The sequence below is a fragment of the Triticum dicoccoides genome, chromosome 6B (assembly GCF_002162155.2).
Source record: "Triticum dicoccoides isolate Atlit2015 ecotype Zavitan chromosome 6B, WEW_v2.0, whole genome shotgun sequence".
Taxonomy (NCBI): domain Eukaryota; kingdom Viridiplantae; phylum Streptophyta; class Magnoliopsida; order Poales; family Poaceae; genus Triticum; species Triticum dicoccoides.
The window spans coordinates 493,405,626-493,424,065 of NC_041391.1; the positions used below are offsets into that span (position 1 = coordinate 493,405,626).

The window sequence follows — 18,440 nt, forward strand, 5'->3', positions numbered from 1 at the left end:
TTGGCCGGCCAGCCTCCCCTCCTCTCCTCCTTTATATACGGAGGCAGGGGCACCTCTAAACACACAAGTTGACACAAGTTGATCCACGTGATCGATTCCTTAGCCGTGTGCGGTGCCCCCTGCCACCATATTCCTCGATAATACTGTAGCGGAGTTTAGGCAAAGCCCTGCTGCTGTAGTTCATCAAGATCGTCACCACGCCGTCGTGCTGACGAAACTCTTCCCCGACACTTTGCTGGATCGGAGTCCGGGGATCGTCATCGAGCTGAACGTGTGCTCGAACTCGGAGGTGCCGTAGTTTCGGTGCTTGATCGGTTGGATTGAGAAGACGTACGACTACTTCTTCTACGTCGTGTCATCGCTTCCGCAGTCGGTCTGCGTTGGGTACGTAGACAATACTCTCCCCTCGTTTCTATGCATCACATGATCTTGCGTGTGCGTAGGAAATTTTTTGAAATTACTACGTAACCCAACAATGTGTTGCAAGCAAATGTGAGTTCTAACTACGTTTTCAGCATCATGTTTATCAATATGCGAGGAGACTTCTAAATGATGTTGCGTACACACGACAAAAGTTATTGCATGCAACGTTTTCTATTTTCCACCATGAAACTATTCGGTAGTGGGTTCGATAGATTTGATGCGACATGTGTACTATGTTTTGGTAAAACTACTCCTAGCAACGAAAAGAAATACTAATTTTCACACACATATAGATTTTCTTATTGGATTGAGTAGCTAAAGAAGATGACGTTGATGTACACTATTAACAGTATTTGTAAATAAAGTGAAGCCAATGTGTACCATATCCCCTCGCAAAAAAATGTGTACCATATCCACATTGACAACTAGAAGAACATTGGGTGCATGTTTATGTAAAACAACAAAAAAGGTAGAGGTGTCTTGGAGCATGGTCAACGGATTGCCCGAAACCTGCTGCCCCATTGTCCACTTAGGCTCAGATCCCATGCTGGGAAAAAAGTAGTTGCCCTGCAGGTCATGGTGTGGCCTACAGTGGAGGCTGCTACTCCATGAGACAAATCGAAGAGAAAGGAAGGAGAGAGAGAGGAAAAGATGTGAGAGATGGATACATCCTTTACTTGATGAGCTTAGCATATTGGGTCCACAAAAGAATTGCCCCATGTTTTCTTTAAATGAGAATGGCCTCATGTCTTAGTGTATGAGTTAATCGGTGGCCTCACCTCCTTGACTCTAGCTGGATGGGCTGGGGCAACAGCTAGATGTTACCCTATAGTTCATGCCCTTAGAACATGACCGACGACTATCTGCTAAAGGACTGGTCTCCCGTCTAACAAAGTGAAGAACAAAAGGAAAAAAAATACACATGGACTTTGGTGTATGCAATTCTCAAAGAGAAAGCTGTGTATTAAGAGAAAACTACGACCCACAAGATGGTGGCCTAGAAACTCGCGTTGAGCAGTTGCTGGTTGAAACATCGGCCTCATCATTTCTTGCTTCGATGAACTTACGAGAGCGGTGTTGCTTCCTTTGACCATGTTCTTCTAAATGTTGTATGCAAGACAAATTTTCCTTTTGCTTTTCGTTCATTCTAAAATCTTATGCGTTAACAATTATGTTTAGTTTGTGCCTTGTAAATGTGTTTTCTAATATACTCCATAGGACACACGGAAAATTTGAGAAAAACTTCGGAAGAATTTGCTCAACAAACTGTATGAGGTCTTGAGCAGTTTTTTTTTTCATTTTATAGGGGTATTTCCCCGCCCTGAGAATCAGGTTTTGAGCAGTTTTTTTTTTTTTTTGAGGGAACTGGTTTTGAGCAGATGAATTCCCTCCGTCGTCTGACGAGAAACACACGCGCCGCGAAGTAACTGGACCGGGCCAAAACTTCCTTCCAGGACGGATGATAACCCCTTTGCAGTGGCAGCCCACCTCCGTCCTTTCCTCCTCCCCTCCCTCCCAGCGGCGGCGACGGACGACGGCCGTTCCGAAAACCCCCAAACGGGTAAACCCCACCAGACTCAACCGACCAATCGACCGCCCCCGCCGCCTCCCGTGGAGCCACCGCAGCCGCGTCCGCGTCCGCGTTCAGAAGCATGCCGAGGCCTCCTCCGCCCGGCCGAGGGGCTCCGGGCGCCAGGCGGCCGATGCGGGACTTCTTCGCCGCCTGGCTCGCCACCCTCCGCTCGCCGCTCCTCCCGTTGCTCCGCCGCGCGCTCTCCTCCTCCCCCGGCGCCTGGAACGACCCATTATCATCGGCCCCCGCCGCAGTCGAGGCCCACTTCGAGGCGCACTGGTCCGCCCTCGACTCGGCCGCCCGCCAGGACCCCGCCCAGGTCATCTGCGCCGGAGATTGGCGGTCGCCCCTGGAGCTCCCCTTCCTCTGGCTCGGCGACTTCCACCCCTCCCTCCTCACCTCCCTTCTCCGATCGCTGTCGCCTTCGCCGCGACTCCTCGCCTCCGCCGACCGCGTCGACCGCCGAATCCGCGCCGCCGTCCCCGTCCTCTCCGACCGCCTCCGCCACGCCCAGGAGGTCTTCACCTCCGCGGAGGTGGCTGGCGGGGCCGACCTGGAGGCGTTCTTGGAGGAGCTCAAGGCCGTCGCCCTCGAGGCTAATCGGCTCCGTCGGGGCGTCCTTTCGGATCTCGTTGCTGCCGCCGGTGGGCACCAGGCGGCGCTCTTCCTCGAAGCTCTGTCGCGCTTCGTGCTCTCCATGCACGACCCGGAGGTGCTCCGCCGCTTCGACCATTGTCGCCCCTCGCCTGGTAGTTAGACCCTCTTCTTGGCTCGCTAGTTTCTGTTCTGTTTCTTGAGTTCTTTGGGTTGTGCAAATCTTGGTTTCTAATTGTACCAATGAAGCTTTATGTAAAAAAAAACGAGACAACATTAAAATGTAGGAAGGGTTAATGCCAAGAAAAAAATGGCGTTCTTCTGTATGTTTGGCTGTGATTCTTCTTTGTAACGGAAATATTGGACCTTGGAGTATATGGTAAGATGTGCAAGGAAAACGCTGTGGAAAGTATGGAATGTCTTGTGACTGAAGTTGTTTACTGTATTGCATTAGGAATGTTAATCCTCTTCCGAATTATCACTTGAAGTTATGGATGGATTGAATAGGATTGATTAAATGTTAGCGGCAGGGGAATTGGATTTTCGTGAACAATGAAGAAATAATCTATGCTGCTTGTTTCATCTTCTTTTGATGTTTAGCTGAATATTGTTTGTCATTAGTTGATTCAGATTACATAGCAGTGCCGGTACTATTGTGTTGTTCACATTGTGTGCACATGTATCATTGTTACCGTGTATATTGCTTGTGTCGATCTTTTTGGTGATAAAATAGTTTGATGAAAATGAACAGACCTTTACATTAGATTTCTTTGCTGTGAAAATTTGACCTGAGATGTACTCTGCCCTCATAAGTCATAACTAGCATCGGTGTGACACACACTGTTTAGTTTCTTTTCCAACGTTTAGTCAGTAACTGGTTTGCAAAAGTAAATCTGCTGACAGTAACTTTTACTAAATGACTCCTAATGTCCACTTGCGTATGCTAGTCTCTGTGCATTTTTTACCTTGTTATATACTTACATTATGCTAGACAATAGGAAAAGTATATGTTTGGCATGATAGCGAGATGAACACTCTAGGAAGATGCCAACTCGTTATGTTTTAGGCAGCAGTGCCACTAAGTTTAATCTGCAACAGTCATAAATCTTTGAATGTTGTTCCTGCGAGCAATGAAGTCAGCAAACAATCATGCACTAATTATTGGACGAAGTTGTTTAAGGGCGTTACGCCCTTGCCCCAACTCGATAAATTTGCATCTAAAGGCATGTGAATGGTCTGAATTTAATTGTTTCAATGTATTTAGCGTGTTGTTAGGCTTGAACAAATATTTGTGCCTCTAATAGCCGAGACCCTAACTGAATATTACTTGGATAAAGAAAAGGTAAAATCGGATTCTCAGGTAATCATTACCATTTCCTAATATTACCAGTCAGAACCAGCACTTGGTGAATTGGTTGGTTTAATGACCTAATTTGAAGGCTCCCGTGATAATTTAATTTAATGATGTATATAAAAAATGACCCAGCCAAGTCTAACTTTGTAACTACAGTTTATATTGCATTCGAAGCTTTGGAGAGAAAAAGAATATCCTGTAAAGAATAACTTTACTAGAATCTTGTGAAGATCGGCTGATTACATGCTGTCTTAACTATTGTCAGTTGTCACGGTTCTGCCAAAAAGGGTCTAAGGATGCCATTAAGATTTTTTGCATTTCTTCAACTTTTGCTAGTTTTTTATTTGGTATATAAGATTTTTCCACACTGATTTTTTTTACAAACCATTTGCTATGTTTTTCTTGATAAACAAATCTTTTGGCATTCTTCAAGTCCAAACCTCCATAGGTTTACATCAGATTATGATAGGCAAGTGTACTTGTAAATTTAGGGGTAGCAAGGGTTTGGCCCCTTTTTAAAGGTTGCCTAGGTCAATAAGAAATTGCAGACTAGTTGAACTGAAACCACTTAATTGCTAGGTCGCCAAGAAGGCAAGAAAATACTTGGAAACCTATTTGATAACATCAATGGTTATTAGGTACGCATACAAAATATAATTGTAAGTGCACTTCTCACTTCAATGCATAGCACTAGTTACTTTTCAACCACATAACGAAATGTCTGATCCCGCACAAAATTTAATCAGTCATAGCTTTGCTATACTGTGGGAATATATCCATGTCAATCACCTTCCCTTGGAAATTGTATCTTTTATAACAGCTGGAAGGCAGTTAACCACCGGATACGATTCAGCAGTTTGCATCGTTTCTTTAATTATGCACCAAAGACTAAACTTATGGTTGTATAAATTCAAACTGTTGGGGGTAGTTACTAGTTACTACTCCCTCCGTTCCAAAATAGATGACCCAACTTTGTACTAACTTTGTACTAACGTTAGTACAAAGTTGAGCCATCTATTTTAGAACGGAGGGAGTAGATGTATTTTACATGCATAGATTCTTCAAGGCCTCTTTGACCAATATTATACTTTCATTCTTGTTTGAATTTCTTAAGTTTGTTCTCTTGCTGTTTGGTACAAAATTACTTCGTTAGCTTGGATAACTATTTCCGAAGAAACTAGACTAGGTGCAGCATGTAGAACTTGGCTCGCACACACTAATCAGAACAAAAATGTGAGCTAGGTCCAAAGCAACAGGAAGTCCTGGTTATGTACATAAAGAAACTCAGGATAATATTTAGTATGGTGGTCTAAAGAACAGTTTATGGTTGTCTAAAGAACAGTATCTTACAGTGTTTCCATGTGAGGATATAGCACTGTTGGGTTACATAATGCTCTCCAAAAATGCATCCCTAGATCCAAATGTTCGCATAGCATATCTATGTTTGCATGGCTCTCTTGACTCTTGAGCAATTATGCCCTCTAGGTTTCTTGTTGTTTCCAGTCTGGCAGTTGTACTTCTTGACACTATAACAGATCTCTTAGAAGTTGTGTCCATATTATTCTCTTTTGCTTTAACCTCAAGAAAAAGGCGAAGATTTATTGATAGAACAGTGAGTGCACGTTGCTATAGCCTGACGAAAAAATGTTCTGCCCTTGTTTAGTTCAGATGAATGTCTATGAGCCCTATGTCTTCCTTTTCATCCATCTGACATTCACATAAATTTATTTCCCTTAATACTCCCTCCGTCCGGAATTACTTGTTGCAGAAATGGATAAAAATGGATGTATCTAGAACTAAAATACGTCTAAATACATCCATTTCTCCGACAAGTATTTCCGGACAGAGGGGGTATCACCTTTTCTTAATTGGTATGTACTCTATAAATCTTATGAACTTGTTTTTGGGATAATTATATACTTTGAATCTTCTAAAGTAATTGTTTTACCTGGTTAGTTTTTCCTCAGTCTTCCATCTTTTACGTAGCGGTAAAGATGCGCAGCGGTAAAGCTGTTGCCTTGTGACCATGAGGTCACGGGTTTGAGTCCTGGAAACAGTCTCTTGCAGAAATGTAGGGAAAGGCTGCGTACAAAAGATCCAAAGTGGTCGGACCCTTCCCCGGACCCTGTGCAAGCGGGAGCTACGTGCACCGGGCTGCCCTTTTCTTTCCCCATCTTTTACGTCTTTTGGTCTAACCTAGACGTCCTCATAAAGTAATCTTCTTAAGTTAATGACATCTTGCTGCCATGTTGCCCTCACAGTTCTGCATGTTTCCCATAGATTATACAAAAGAAAATACCAAGCTGACAAATTAGTTACTGCAAATATATTTCTTGGAAGCTTTTGTGATCTCGCGTGGCAGAAGTGCATCAAATAATAATATCTTTGCTCATGTTGGCGGGCAAGGAGGGATGAACTGCAAAAGTGCAAATTGAAGTTCTTTTTCTCATCTGCCAAGTTGTACCATTTTGTCTTAAGATGCCCAACCAAAGCCTTGACCCCTTAGGCTGATGGTGGTTTAATGGGAAGCTGTTGGCGCCTTTTGTGCTTGTCTGCATAGTGACAACTGACAAGAGGAAACTCCTGAACCCTGTGCACATTTTTGTGTTTCATTATGCACATATGGGTTCGTTAATCAATGATAAGGAAACTTCTGTGCTGGTTTGTGAACAAAATTTGGGCTATCTCTTGGTGTTAAAGTAAGTTTGCCTAATCGTGTGGTTCTCGCCCGGTTCTCCACTAATTAAATGAGCCGTTAAGAGATTGCTTCTGCTTGATTAATAGATTGAGGCCCTGGGCTCCAGTTCAAAAGTTTATCCTGGGTCGTTGAGAGATCGCAGCACTAGTCAAATCAGACATGGTGCCAGTGTTACTTGCTAGTTCGCCATGAAAGCAAGAACATATTAAAAAACCTATTGGTACTGATAAACAAAGAGAAACTGTAGCCAGCAATAACTATGCACTATGTTCTAGGAATAGGTCTATGGACAACCATCTTCCCTGGGAATATTATCTTTCGTATCAATTAGAAAGGCGAACCACTGGATACTATTCAGCATTTAGTATTGTTTTCTTCAGATCTGTACCGAATACTAGGTTTATGTTTGCAAAATCAGCACTTGGTGATACTTACAAGATGTATTTTAGAAGCATAGATTCTTCCAAGCCTTCTTGGCCCATGTAATATTTACAAGGTGTATTTAGATGCATAGATCTTCCAAGCCTTCTTTACCAATATTATTGTACTTGTACGTGTCCCTTGAACTTTTTAAGTTTGTATTCTTGCTGCTGGGCATAAAGTATTTGCATTACAGCATTGATAACTATTTCCCAAGAAACTGAACCAGGTGCAGCCTGCAGAACTGGGTTCACATTAGTCAGAACAAAAACCTAAGCTACGTGGTCCAAAGCAACAGGAAGTTCCAGCCTTGTATAGAAACTCAGAATAGTATGTATTCTTGTGGTCCAGTCCAGTGCATCAATAGGTTGACCTACAACCGTACAGTCTTATACTAAGTAAATAAATTTTGTGTGGTCCTAAAGAACAGTATCTTTACAGTTTGCTCCATGTGAGGACAGGACTGTTGGGTTAGGTTATGGTCTCCAGAACTGCATTCTAACATCCCAAAGTTAGCATAGTAGATCCACTATGTTCGAATGACCCTCTTGACTTTTGAGGAGTGATGCCCTCTAGGGTTCTTGTTGTTTCCAGTCTGGCAGTTGCACTTATAGATGACTATAACAGATCTTGCAGAAATTCTGTCCATATTGTTCTGTTCTTCTCTTGCCTCAAGAAAAACACGAAGTTGCATTGATGAATTGACTATTCCGTTGTTTTCCTCGTCCGTGTTTCTTTTCATTCTTCTGGCAATCCATATACTTGTTTTCTTCAATATCACATTTTCTCAGTTAAAATGTAAAAAACTTTGAAACTTCTAAAGTAATTGTAATTATTTTACCCGGTCAGTCTTGTGTGGACTAACATATTTGGCCTAACAATAGCTGCTGTGTCAGCGTATACGATATCTTGCAGCACTGTTTGCACTGACAGTGCTGCCTGTTGCCAATTAATTATGTGAAAGGAAGTGTCAGGTTGTGACATTAGTTATCACAATCTTGTAAAGATCTTTGAAGTTTTTGCTGCCTCGCGTTGCAGAAGTGCATCAAATGATAGTAATGATACACTTTTCAAGACCATGCAGGACAGCTGTCTCGTGCATGTGATTTGTATATCACATAATAATGTTTTGAACTGCAAAAGTGCAAATTGAAGTTCTTTTTCTCATCTGCCAAGTTGGACCATTTTGTCGTACAACCTAAGTCTTTGGATTTTGGAATCATAACCTTCCCTAGTAAAAGCCTTGACCTCTCAGGCTGATGCTGGTATAGTTACAACCTGTAGCCTTGTTTGTTTGTTTGCATAAAGAGGAAACTCCTGAGTCCTCTGTAGATCTTTGTGTTTCATTATGCGACATGTGGGGTTTCTTAATCACAGTGATCAGGAAAATTAAGATGATAAGATCAACCATGTTTGCTGGCTGGCTATCCTAAACTCCTAATAGATCTGAGGGGTGCACACTTCACATGCTTCTGAACTACTAAATGTACTTGAAATTATAGGTTTTTCCTGTTGGCCAACCAGATCATCAGTAGTCCTTACTTGATGTGCTCTTTCGAGTTTTTAAAAGCACTTGTTAGTAGTATATGATGAACGCATTGCTGTCCTATTGATGTTCAACAATTTTCTTGGTACTTGCTCGGTGGTTGGTTGGTCTTACCTGTCGATCGATGGTTAATGTACACAAGTGACCACACTGCAGCATCAGCACATCTGGGATGCTGCGTAATCGATCTGAATTCAGTTCATCAGGATCCTATTGACTATTGACTGACCGCATACGTGTATTGCTATTGCAGGCATCTTTGGGAAACACGAGGCGCGGTAGCAACGGCCATGGCAGGAGCGAGGAGACCAAACGAGATTTCCTTATCAGGTATGGTCAAGCACACACGCATTTTGCTACACTGGGTGCCCATCTTTGGTTGGCACATGCAACATTTTGTAATGCTCCTGCTCCTCTTGGCTTGCCTTTTGGCAGCGGCTAGCGGCGCATTAGGTGTGGTGGATGGAGGTGGCGGGTGTCCAGTCCAGGCGACTCGAAAACGTTACCAGCACTGACTTCCAGGGGCCAACTGCATGGATCCGACTGGACCGGATCGATTTCCAAAAACGCATCACGTCGCCAGCACTGACGTCTCAGTGTTAACACCTGTTCAAAATCGACGTTTTGTTTTAGTTGGGGCATTGAAAGGGAAAAGGCGACTCGTGGTAGCTGCACGTTTTTGTTTACAGTGTTGACAGCATCTCTGCAAAGAAAAGGTTAGTGTTAACATCGGCATGAAGTAGTCTAGCCACCGGCCGTTGAGCGTTGCTGTATTCTATTGCGCATGCAGTTGTGGAGAAAGAAATGTGAGAGGTCCGTTTCAGTCAGACTGTCAGAGTATCAATCAACCAAATCTTTTGCTTGCATCGTCCCTCTGAGAAACAATATATATGATGATCATGTATGTTGTGGTTGGCCCTTGGGGCAGCATTGCTATTATTACTTAAAGTTTGGGTTCGGTTCACCTTGGAGGTACGGAGAACGGCGCCGTATGGTTGGGAGCATTTTTCTCTGGGAGTGTGAGGAGAGGAGATGCTCTATGTATTATGCATGTCAACATCGATCATACCCGTCGGTTATGCTGTTGAGTTGCTAGTTTATTTGCACAGGCCTGGCCCCGTCATTTGTTTATCTCATCTTGTTGGCCCTGTTCCCGCCACCAAACATGGCAAACCGCTGTATTTTTGTCCGTCAGCCACTTCTCCGCCGCGTTTCTTTCTTCCAAACCAAAGAGGAAGAAGAAAACGAAATTAAGCCCTTGCGACTGCGCGCGGCGGCTCTTCTCGCCGCCGAAGAGCCAAAGCTGGCACGGCAAATTGGCGCGCGCAAGGTCACTACTACTCCCGGCGACGGCTTTAATGCAGCAAAGGACATGTCGAGGCCGTTCCTTCCGCACAAGATTTCACCGGTAACATCAACGTTGTTGCAAGTTAATGCAAGTTGCTGCGGCCACGGTCGGGGTGGAGAACGTGCAGACAGCTACGCCGGCGATGGCGATGGCGATGGGGCATTCCGCCTCCAGCGCTCGCTGGAAACAGGCCGGTGGCACCCAGCGCCAGCAGCGGAGCGCTGAGAGCGAGCGCGCGCGCCTGCGTCAATCCGACCGACCCGACCGGAGTCACCGACCCGGCGTACTATCCCGTCCGGAGATGCGCGCGGACGCGAGTAGTACGTCTCTGTCGTCGTCGTCGCGCGAAAGGGAGGGGGCCGGGTGTCAGTAAACCATGGGAGGGTCGGCGCGGCGCGGCTCGGCTGGGAGGAGTCGTGTACTGTGTACTGGTGCGACTAGTAGTAGGTTGTTTCCTTGCGACGGCGAGGCGAAAGCATGTACAGTATGTTCTTTTCGTGCCCCCCGCCCCGCCCTGCACTGTACCCCGCCGATGCCGGTGCGCTTTTCGCGGTAATTACGACGGCGACGGCGATGGCGATGGGGCATTCCGCCTCCAGCGCTCGCCGGAAACAGGCCGGCGGCACCCAGCGCCAGCATCGTACGATCCGACCGACCCGGCCCGAGTCACCGACCCGGCGTACTATCCCGTCCGGAGACGCGCGCGGACGCGAGTACGTCCCTGTCGTCGTCGTCGCGCGGAAGGGAGAGGGCGGCGTACCGTCGGGCCGGGTGTCAGTAAACCGTGGGAGGGTCGGCTGGGCGGGGGGAGTCGTGTACCGTGTACGGGCAGTAGGTTGTTTTGTCGCGACGGCGGCCGGTTTGGACTTTGGACTGGGCCACGAGGCGGCCGTGACGGGGTAGTGAGTGGAGGGGTGCCGGCTTTGGGAGTGGGGGGCCGACGCGTCGACGCTGATGCGACGCCAGCTCCACGCTGAGAAGGACGCGGCTGCGGCCGCGTTGAGGCTGACGTGGAGGAGGGTTGGACCGGGTGTCAGTGGGAGGGTAGACCATGCGGGCCCCGCCAGCGGGTGGGCTACGCGTCGGTCCGGTGGGTGGAGAGGTGCGCTGCGTGCGGTCGCTGGCCATCAGTTCGGGAGGTAATTGCTGGATGCACATATTGACATATACTCCTAGAACTTTATTATTATTATTATTGAATTATTGGATTGCTTACCACGTGTGTCACGTGGCATGGTCTCATAGAGCTAGAGGGAACAATTATGTGCTACCGGGTTTAGAGTATCTCCAACAGTGACTGCAAAAAATGCGCGCGAGATAAAATGTCATTTTAGCGTGCGCGCTCCAACGAAGACGGAAAACAATTGCGCGTGCGGGAAAAAGCGGCCGGACGCGTGCTAGATTTGGCGCGTGGCATCCGGCGTGCCTATAAAATGCAGCGCCCGTCACGCGCCTCCTATCGCTCTCCACCTCGCTACGCGCCCTCTCCCGCTCTCTCTCCGCTTCCTCTGTTGTTTTCTCGCCTCACCGTCGATGCACCATCACCGCGCCACTATGCCGCCGCGCCGCCGGGGAGTTTCGGGCTACCGCGGCGTACGCGCGCGCCCCTCCGACACCTTCTACGCCGAGATTCGGTGCGGCGGCGTGCACCTCGGCCTCGGCACCTTCGACACCCCCCACGAAGCCGCACGCCCGTACGACGCGGCGCCATGGCGCCTCTCGAGGCCTCGCGCACAGATGAACTTCCAGGATGTCTGTACGCGCGAGCAGGCGCATGACCTCGCCCCTCTGCCACGGCTAGTAACTGACGCCGACCGTCAGGAACACCGTCGGCAGCTGCGCCACCTCCTCATCGCCGAGGCGGACAAGTGAGTCATGGCAGAGTGGCGCCGGCGCCACCCGGAGGACGTTGCCAACGAGAACGCCTTATGGGCGGAGAGGAGGGCAAGGCGGCGCGCGGAACAGACGGACAAGCGTCGTCGGAAGGCACTGGCCATATCGCAGTGCGAGATGGAACATGCATCATTCTTATCCGAAGACGACGATCGGTGGGCACACGCGTTTATTGATACGTCGGAGGAGGAGGACACACGCAAGGAGGTGGAGGACGACGACGACGAGAGGTCACCGTAGTTTCTAGTTTTACCGGACTATGTTTGTATCAGACTAGTTTGTGCTATTTGTATCGTTGAATTTTATCTATTTGATTGAACTAGTTTGTGTCCTGGTTGCTCGCGCGCGCGATGTTTATTTGTAGCGTCTGTTGGAGCGGATCGCGCACGCAATACTTTGCAGCCGTTGTTGGAGCCAGCGCCCTGCCGTGTGAAAAAAAGCTATTTCCACGTGCAAAAAGCTATTTTAGCGCGCCGTTTGTTGCGCGTCTGTTGGAGATGCTCTTACATTAACGTTGGGTTTGGATGTATGTAATGCTATTATCAATTTGGATTTGGTTTTCCCTAGCCTCAATTCAGTTGTTTTGGATGTATACTCTGAAATAGATAGAAGATGAATTAAACAAATTCATGACTTCTTTTTAGGAAAACAAATTGACCAGTTAATAGAAAAAGGTGAAAAATGTTTTTTTCATAGAAATTACCCTGCATGCATTTTATGAAATCTCTTTATCAGGTTCATCCTATATGGAGTAGTTGACACAGACTATAGAATGTAATGAAGACATTCAAATCGGAGGAGTACAATTTATCTTCATGGTCGACTTTGTCTCGATAAAAGTTTTCATACTGGAGAATGCAAATAATAACACATGATTGGATACCTCAAACATGAATGTATTACTTTTCTTTTGCCATATATTTTCGACAGTAAATACTACTCCTTAGTAGTGTTGGAATTTAGTCTATTTTGGAACAGCCCAATAACTATTTCAGAAATTCCTAATAAATCTTAGAGGCTCACTTAGTCCATTCGTGCAAGGCAAGGGATACTACTAAAGTTTAGTCCCACATTGCTAGTTTAGTGGGAGTTGGACCTTCTTATAAGGGAGGTTTTTTCTCCACTTGTATGAGCATGAGAACAAGAGGGACATCCACACGGCTCCTCCTCCGCCGCCCGCCTCGCCTCGCGACGCGGGAATGACCCCGGTCTCCGAAACTCCACCTCTTTGAGTCCTGTACGAGAGAAGGGTGATAAGGTTTTTGGGGAGCGCTCAGCGCGACTACTGACTTCTTCGTCACGGACGCCCCGGACTCCGACGACTACTTCCCCGACATCGACGACATGGCTACCGAAAACACCGACCCCAAGTCCAGTGCTACTGTTCCTTGTTCTACTCTCTGCTCTTGATATGTTTGATTCTAGTTCATATTTGCAGATGTTATTTACCTTCTCTCTATCAGATCGCATGACTTGCTTTATCTCTACTATTTTAGTCATACTTTATCTAGTATTTTCGGTAATAAAATCCTGTGGTAAATTGCTCATATTTCCAACAATCCAAAAACCTTATTATAGGCAATTTACCCCAAGTGGTTTTGCTGCTTCCATGAGACCTCCTATGTTTGAGGGTATCCATTATAAGAGGTGGCGCGTGAGAGCCATTCTGTGGTTTCAAACCATGAGTTGCTATGACGCCACTCTTGCCAAACCTGAAGGAGAGTATGATGCTCAACAGGCACAAGCTTTTCAGAAAATGGATACTCTGTTTAAGGTTGCTCTTTTAAGTGTTCTTGGTGAGAACATAGTTGATGCTTATGCGTCAATTGATAATGAAAAAGATATGTGGGACGCATTCGAGGCCAAGTTTGGGGTCTCGGATGCTGACACTGAGTTGTACATCATGGAGCAATTCTATCATTACAGGATGACTAAAGAGCGCTCCGTGGTTGAGCAAGCTCATGAGATGCGGCCATTTGCTAGAGAACTTGAGCACTTCAATTGTATCCTACCAGACAAGTTTATTGCCGGAGGTATCATCACTAAGCTTCCTCCCACGTGGAGGAACTTTGCTACCTTACTGAAGCATAAGAGGCAGGAGTTTTCCGTTTCGGATCTCATTGGTACTCTTGATGTGGAAGAAAAGGCGAGAGCAAATGACAATCATGCTCGAGGTATTGAGGGAGGTTCTAGTGCCAATCTGGTACAGAAAAAAAACTTCTAGCCCCACATGTTCAAGAACAAGGGCAAGTTTGCTGGAAAAAACAAGACTGTACAGCACACGAACTTCAAGAAGAAGAATGACAAGAAGAAAAGAGTTTGTCATGTGTGTGGAGATCCTAATCATTGGGCTCCTAGTTGCTCTAATCGCTATGACAAGCGTCATCTTTGGAAAGGCGGCAAGACCGCTAATGTTGTCATTGGAGACACTGACATGAAGGATGCTGGGTATGGTATATTTCCCACTATTCTTTCAGTATGTCATTTTCCTGATTGGTTAATTGACACGGGTGCTAATGTGCATGTATGCGGTGATATTTCCATATTTTTGTCTTATCAGACTGCAGGGACTTCCACCGTGCTGATGGGCAACGGTTCAAGTGCTTTTTTTCGTGGTGTTGGCACGGTCGATCTGAAGTTTACTTCGGGGAAGATCGTGCGGCTGAAGAACGTGCATTATGTCCCCTCCGTCAATAAAAATCTTGTCAGCGGATCTCTTCTGTGTAGAGATGGCTACAAGCTTGTCTTTGAGTCGAATAAATTTGTAATATCCAAGTATGGAACCTTTGTTGGTAAAGGAAATGAGTCAGGAGGTCTATTTCGTTTATCCTTTATCAGACGTTTGCAATATTTTTTTAATCATGTTTGCAACAATAGTGAATCAAATGTGTGGCATTCACGTCTCTGTCATGTTAACTTTGGTTGCATGTCGTGACTAGAGAAGTTAAAATTAATCCCTAGTTTCACCACTGTCAAGGGATCTAAGTGTCAAGTGTGTGTGCAAGCTAAGCAACCTTGTAAGTCTCATGTGACTGCGGAAACGAGAAATCTTGCACCACTAGAGCTCATACATTCAGATCTATGTAAAATGAATGGTGTTTTGACAAAAGGTGGAAAGAAGTATTTTATAACGTTAATTGATGACTCCACTAGATACTGTCATGTGTATCTTCTGAAATCTAAGGATGAGGCTTTGAACTATTTCAAGATCTATAAAGCTGAAGCGGAAAACCAACTTGATCGAAAGATCAAGAGGCTTAGGTCCGATCATGGTGGAGAGTATTTATCAAATGAATTTGATTCCTTTTGTGCAGAACATGGTATAATCCATGAGAGGACGCCTCCCTATTCACCTAAATCAAATGGGATGGCCAAAAGAAAAAACCGTACTCTAACTGATTTGGTTAACGCCATGTTAGACACATCGGGTCTCTCCAAGGCATGGTGGGGGGAGGCGATATTGACGTCATGTCATGTCCTAAACCGAATTCCCACAAAGAAAAAAGAGATAACTCCATTCGAGGAATGGGAGAAGAAAAGGTTAAAGCTCTCTTATCTACGAACCTGGGGTTGTTTGGCGAAAGTCATTGTGCCAATTCCAAAGAAGCGAAAGCTGGGACCAAAAACTATGGATAGTGTTTTCCTGGGATATGCTTTTCATAGCATTGGTTATAGATTTTTGGTTGTAAAATCTGAGGTACCTGACATGCATGTCGGTACGATCATGGAGTCGAATGATACGACTTTCTTTGAAGATATCTTTCCCATGAAGGATATGGCTACCTCATCTAATCAAGAGATGCCTAGTTCATCGAATCAGGAACAAGTTACAATTACTGAACCTGCCATTTCGATGGAACACTTTAAAAGTCTTGTGAAGGAGAACAATGAAGTTCCTACTAGGAGCAAGAGACAAAGGACTGCAAAGTCCTTTGGTGATGATTTTCTTGTGTTTCTCATAGATGACACTCCTAGTTCTATTTCAGAGGCATGTGCATCTGAAGATGCTGACTACTGGAAGGAAGCGGTCCGTAGTGAGATGGATTCCATCTTGACAAATGAAACTTGGGAGATAACTGATCGTCCTTATGGGTGCAAACCTATAGGATGCAAATGGGTATTCAAGAAGAAGCTTAGGCCTGATGGTACTATCGAAAAGTACAAGGCACGGCTCATGGCTAAGGGATATACTCAAAAGGAAGGTGAAGACTTCTTTGATACTTACTCACCTATGGCGCAACTGACCATTATTCGAGTACTACTTTCACTAGCTGCCTCACATGGACTTCTCGTTCATCAAATGGATGTTAAGACTGCTTTCCTAAATGGAGAGTTGGAAGAGGAAATTTATATGGAACAACCAGATGGATTGGTAGTAGATGGTCAGGAAGGAAAAGTGTGCAAGTTGCTGAAGTCTTTGTATGGAATTAAGCAAGCACCCAAGCAGTGGCATGAGAAGTTTGAAAGAACTTTAACAGCCGCAAGCTTTGTTGTAAACAAAGCTGATAAATGTGTGTACTATCGCCATGGTGGGGGCGAGGGAGTTATCCTTTGCTTGTATGTTGATGACATACTGATTTTTGAAACAAATCTGAAGGTTATTAAGGAGGTCAAGGATTTCCTATCTCGTTGCTTTGAGATGAAGGATTTAGGAGTGGATGATGTCATTCTGAACATCAAGTTGTCGAGATACGATGATGGTGGGATTACATTGCTTCAATCTCACTATGTGGAAAAGATCTTGAGTTGCTTTGGCTACAGTGACTACAAGCCCTCTCCAACACCATATGATGCTAGTGTGTTGCTTCGAAAGAATCGATGAATTGCTAGAGACCAATTGAAATATTCTCAGATTATTGGCTCGCTTATGTATTTAACTAGTGCTACAAGACCTGCCATTTCTTTTGCTGTTAGCAAATTGAGCCGGTTTGTCTCAAAACCAGGAGATGTGCATTGGAAAGCTCTAGTGAGAGTTTTGTGCTATTTGAAAGGCACTACGAATTATGGAATTCACTACACTGGGCACTCAAAGGTGCTTGAAGGGTATAGTGACTCAAACTGGATCTCTGATGCTGATGAGATAAAGGTCGCGAGCGGATATGTATTCACTCATGGAGGTGGCGCTGTTTCTTGGAAGTCTTGCAAGTAGACCATCTTAACGAGGTCAATAATGGAAGCAGAACTCACAACACTAGATACAACTACGATCGAAGCAGATTGGCTTCGTCGGCTCTTGAATGACTTGCCGGTTGTTGAGAAACCTGTACTGGGTATCCTTATGAACTGCGACAATCAAACTGTGATCACGAAAGTGAGCAACTCAAAGGATAACATGAAGTCATCAAGACACGTTCAGAGAAGGTTAAAGTCTGTCAGAAAAATGAGAAACCCTGGAGTTATTGCATTGGATTATATCCAAACATCTAAAAATCTGGCATATCCTTTTACTAAGGGTCTATCACGTAATGTGATAGATAATGCATCGAGGGAGATGGGTATGAGGCCCATAATATGAGTTGTTCACAGTGATAACCTATTCTTTGTGATCGGAGATCCCGTGAATTAGATGTGGAAGACAAGCTGGTGGTTAAATGAGAGGAGAGTATCCTTACTGTTAACAATACCACTCCATGAAGATGCAATACTCTCCTAATCTGCATGACAGGTTGATGCATATCTTAATGTGTTCTAAGTGGCTCTTTTAAGCAGAGATGTTGTCCTGCAAAACATCTTTTGAAGAACACACCTATATGAGTCTGATTGTTAAGCATCACAATCTATGAGAGTAGGGTTCTCTCTAGTAAACTCATGAAAGGTCTCGGAGTATGACGCATAAGCTCCACCCGCGTGGAAGACCCACGGTAGCCACGTATCGTTCAAGGCTTTGTGTGAAGCTAGATTCGCAGAAAACTTGCAGTTCAAGGCCCAGTCCACTGTTCAAGTTGCTTACTAGTGTAGTATAGAGTTCTAGGTGGAAGTTCAACTTAACAGTCTCCACTTCAGTACCGGTATATAAAACAGTGTTTTGGAACCAAAGGCAATTCTTGTGTGCCTCTGGGATCTGGTGGGGGATTACTGGAATTTAGTCTATTTTGGGGCAATCCAATAACTATTTCAGAAATTCCTAATAAATTCTAGAGGCCCACTTAGCCCATTCGTGCAAGGCAAGGGATACTACTAAAGTTTAGTCCCACATTGCCAGTTTAGTGGGAGTTGGACCTCCTTATAAGGGAGGTTCTTTCCCCACTTGTATGAGCATGAGAACAAGAAGGACATCCACGCGCGCTCCTCCTTCGCCGCCCGCCTCGCCATGCCACGCCTCGTCACGCCGCGCCGCGCCACGCCGCGGCAATGAGCCGAGCCGATGTCTAAATTTTTGCCACGCATTATGGGTATACGAAAGGTCACTCGGGAGCTGGAAAGTTTTTGCTGTAGTGGATACTGAATACGAACGCTGCACCCTTCGACTGTTGCCTGTTCGTTTCAGCTCCCGGTGCAGCCTCTCGCCTTCTTCTCTTGTGCCTATAAAAGGGAGGTCGCTCCTCTCTAGAGAGACACACCAGAAGATCCTCTTCCTCTCGCCACAAGGTT

At 45.5% G+C, this 18,440-nt stretch overlaps 1 protein-coding gene across 1 annotated transcript; it reads left to right on the top strand.

The window, feature by feature from the left end:
- The first annotated feature begins 1,867 nt into the window (after nt 1-1,867).
- LOC119320410 (protein INAPERTURATE POLLEN 1 homolog) lies at nt 1,868-9,497 on the top strand. Its single transcript, XM_037594510.1, has 3 exons — nt 1,868-2,745; nt 8,862-8,938; nt 9,044-9,497. The coding sequence occupies exons 1-2, from the start codon at nt 2,076-2,078 to the stop codon at nt 8,888-8,890; spliced, it is 699 nt and encodes a 232-aa protein (XP_037450407.1). The 5' UTR covers nt 1,868-2,075; the 3' UTR covers nt 8,891-8,938; nt 9,044-9,497.
- The last annotated feature ends 8,943 nt before the right edge of the window (nt 9,498-18,440 follow it).

Coding starts and splice junctions, on each gene's coding strand:
- LOC119320410 (XM_037594510.1), top strand. CDS start 2,076: ATGCCGAGGCCTCCTCCGCCCGGCCGAGGGGCTCCGGGCGCCAGGCGG. Junction 2,746..8,861: donor CCATTGTCGCCCCTCGCCTG/GTAGTTAGACCC, acceptor TTGCTATTGCAG/GCATCTTTGGGAAACACGAG.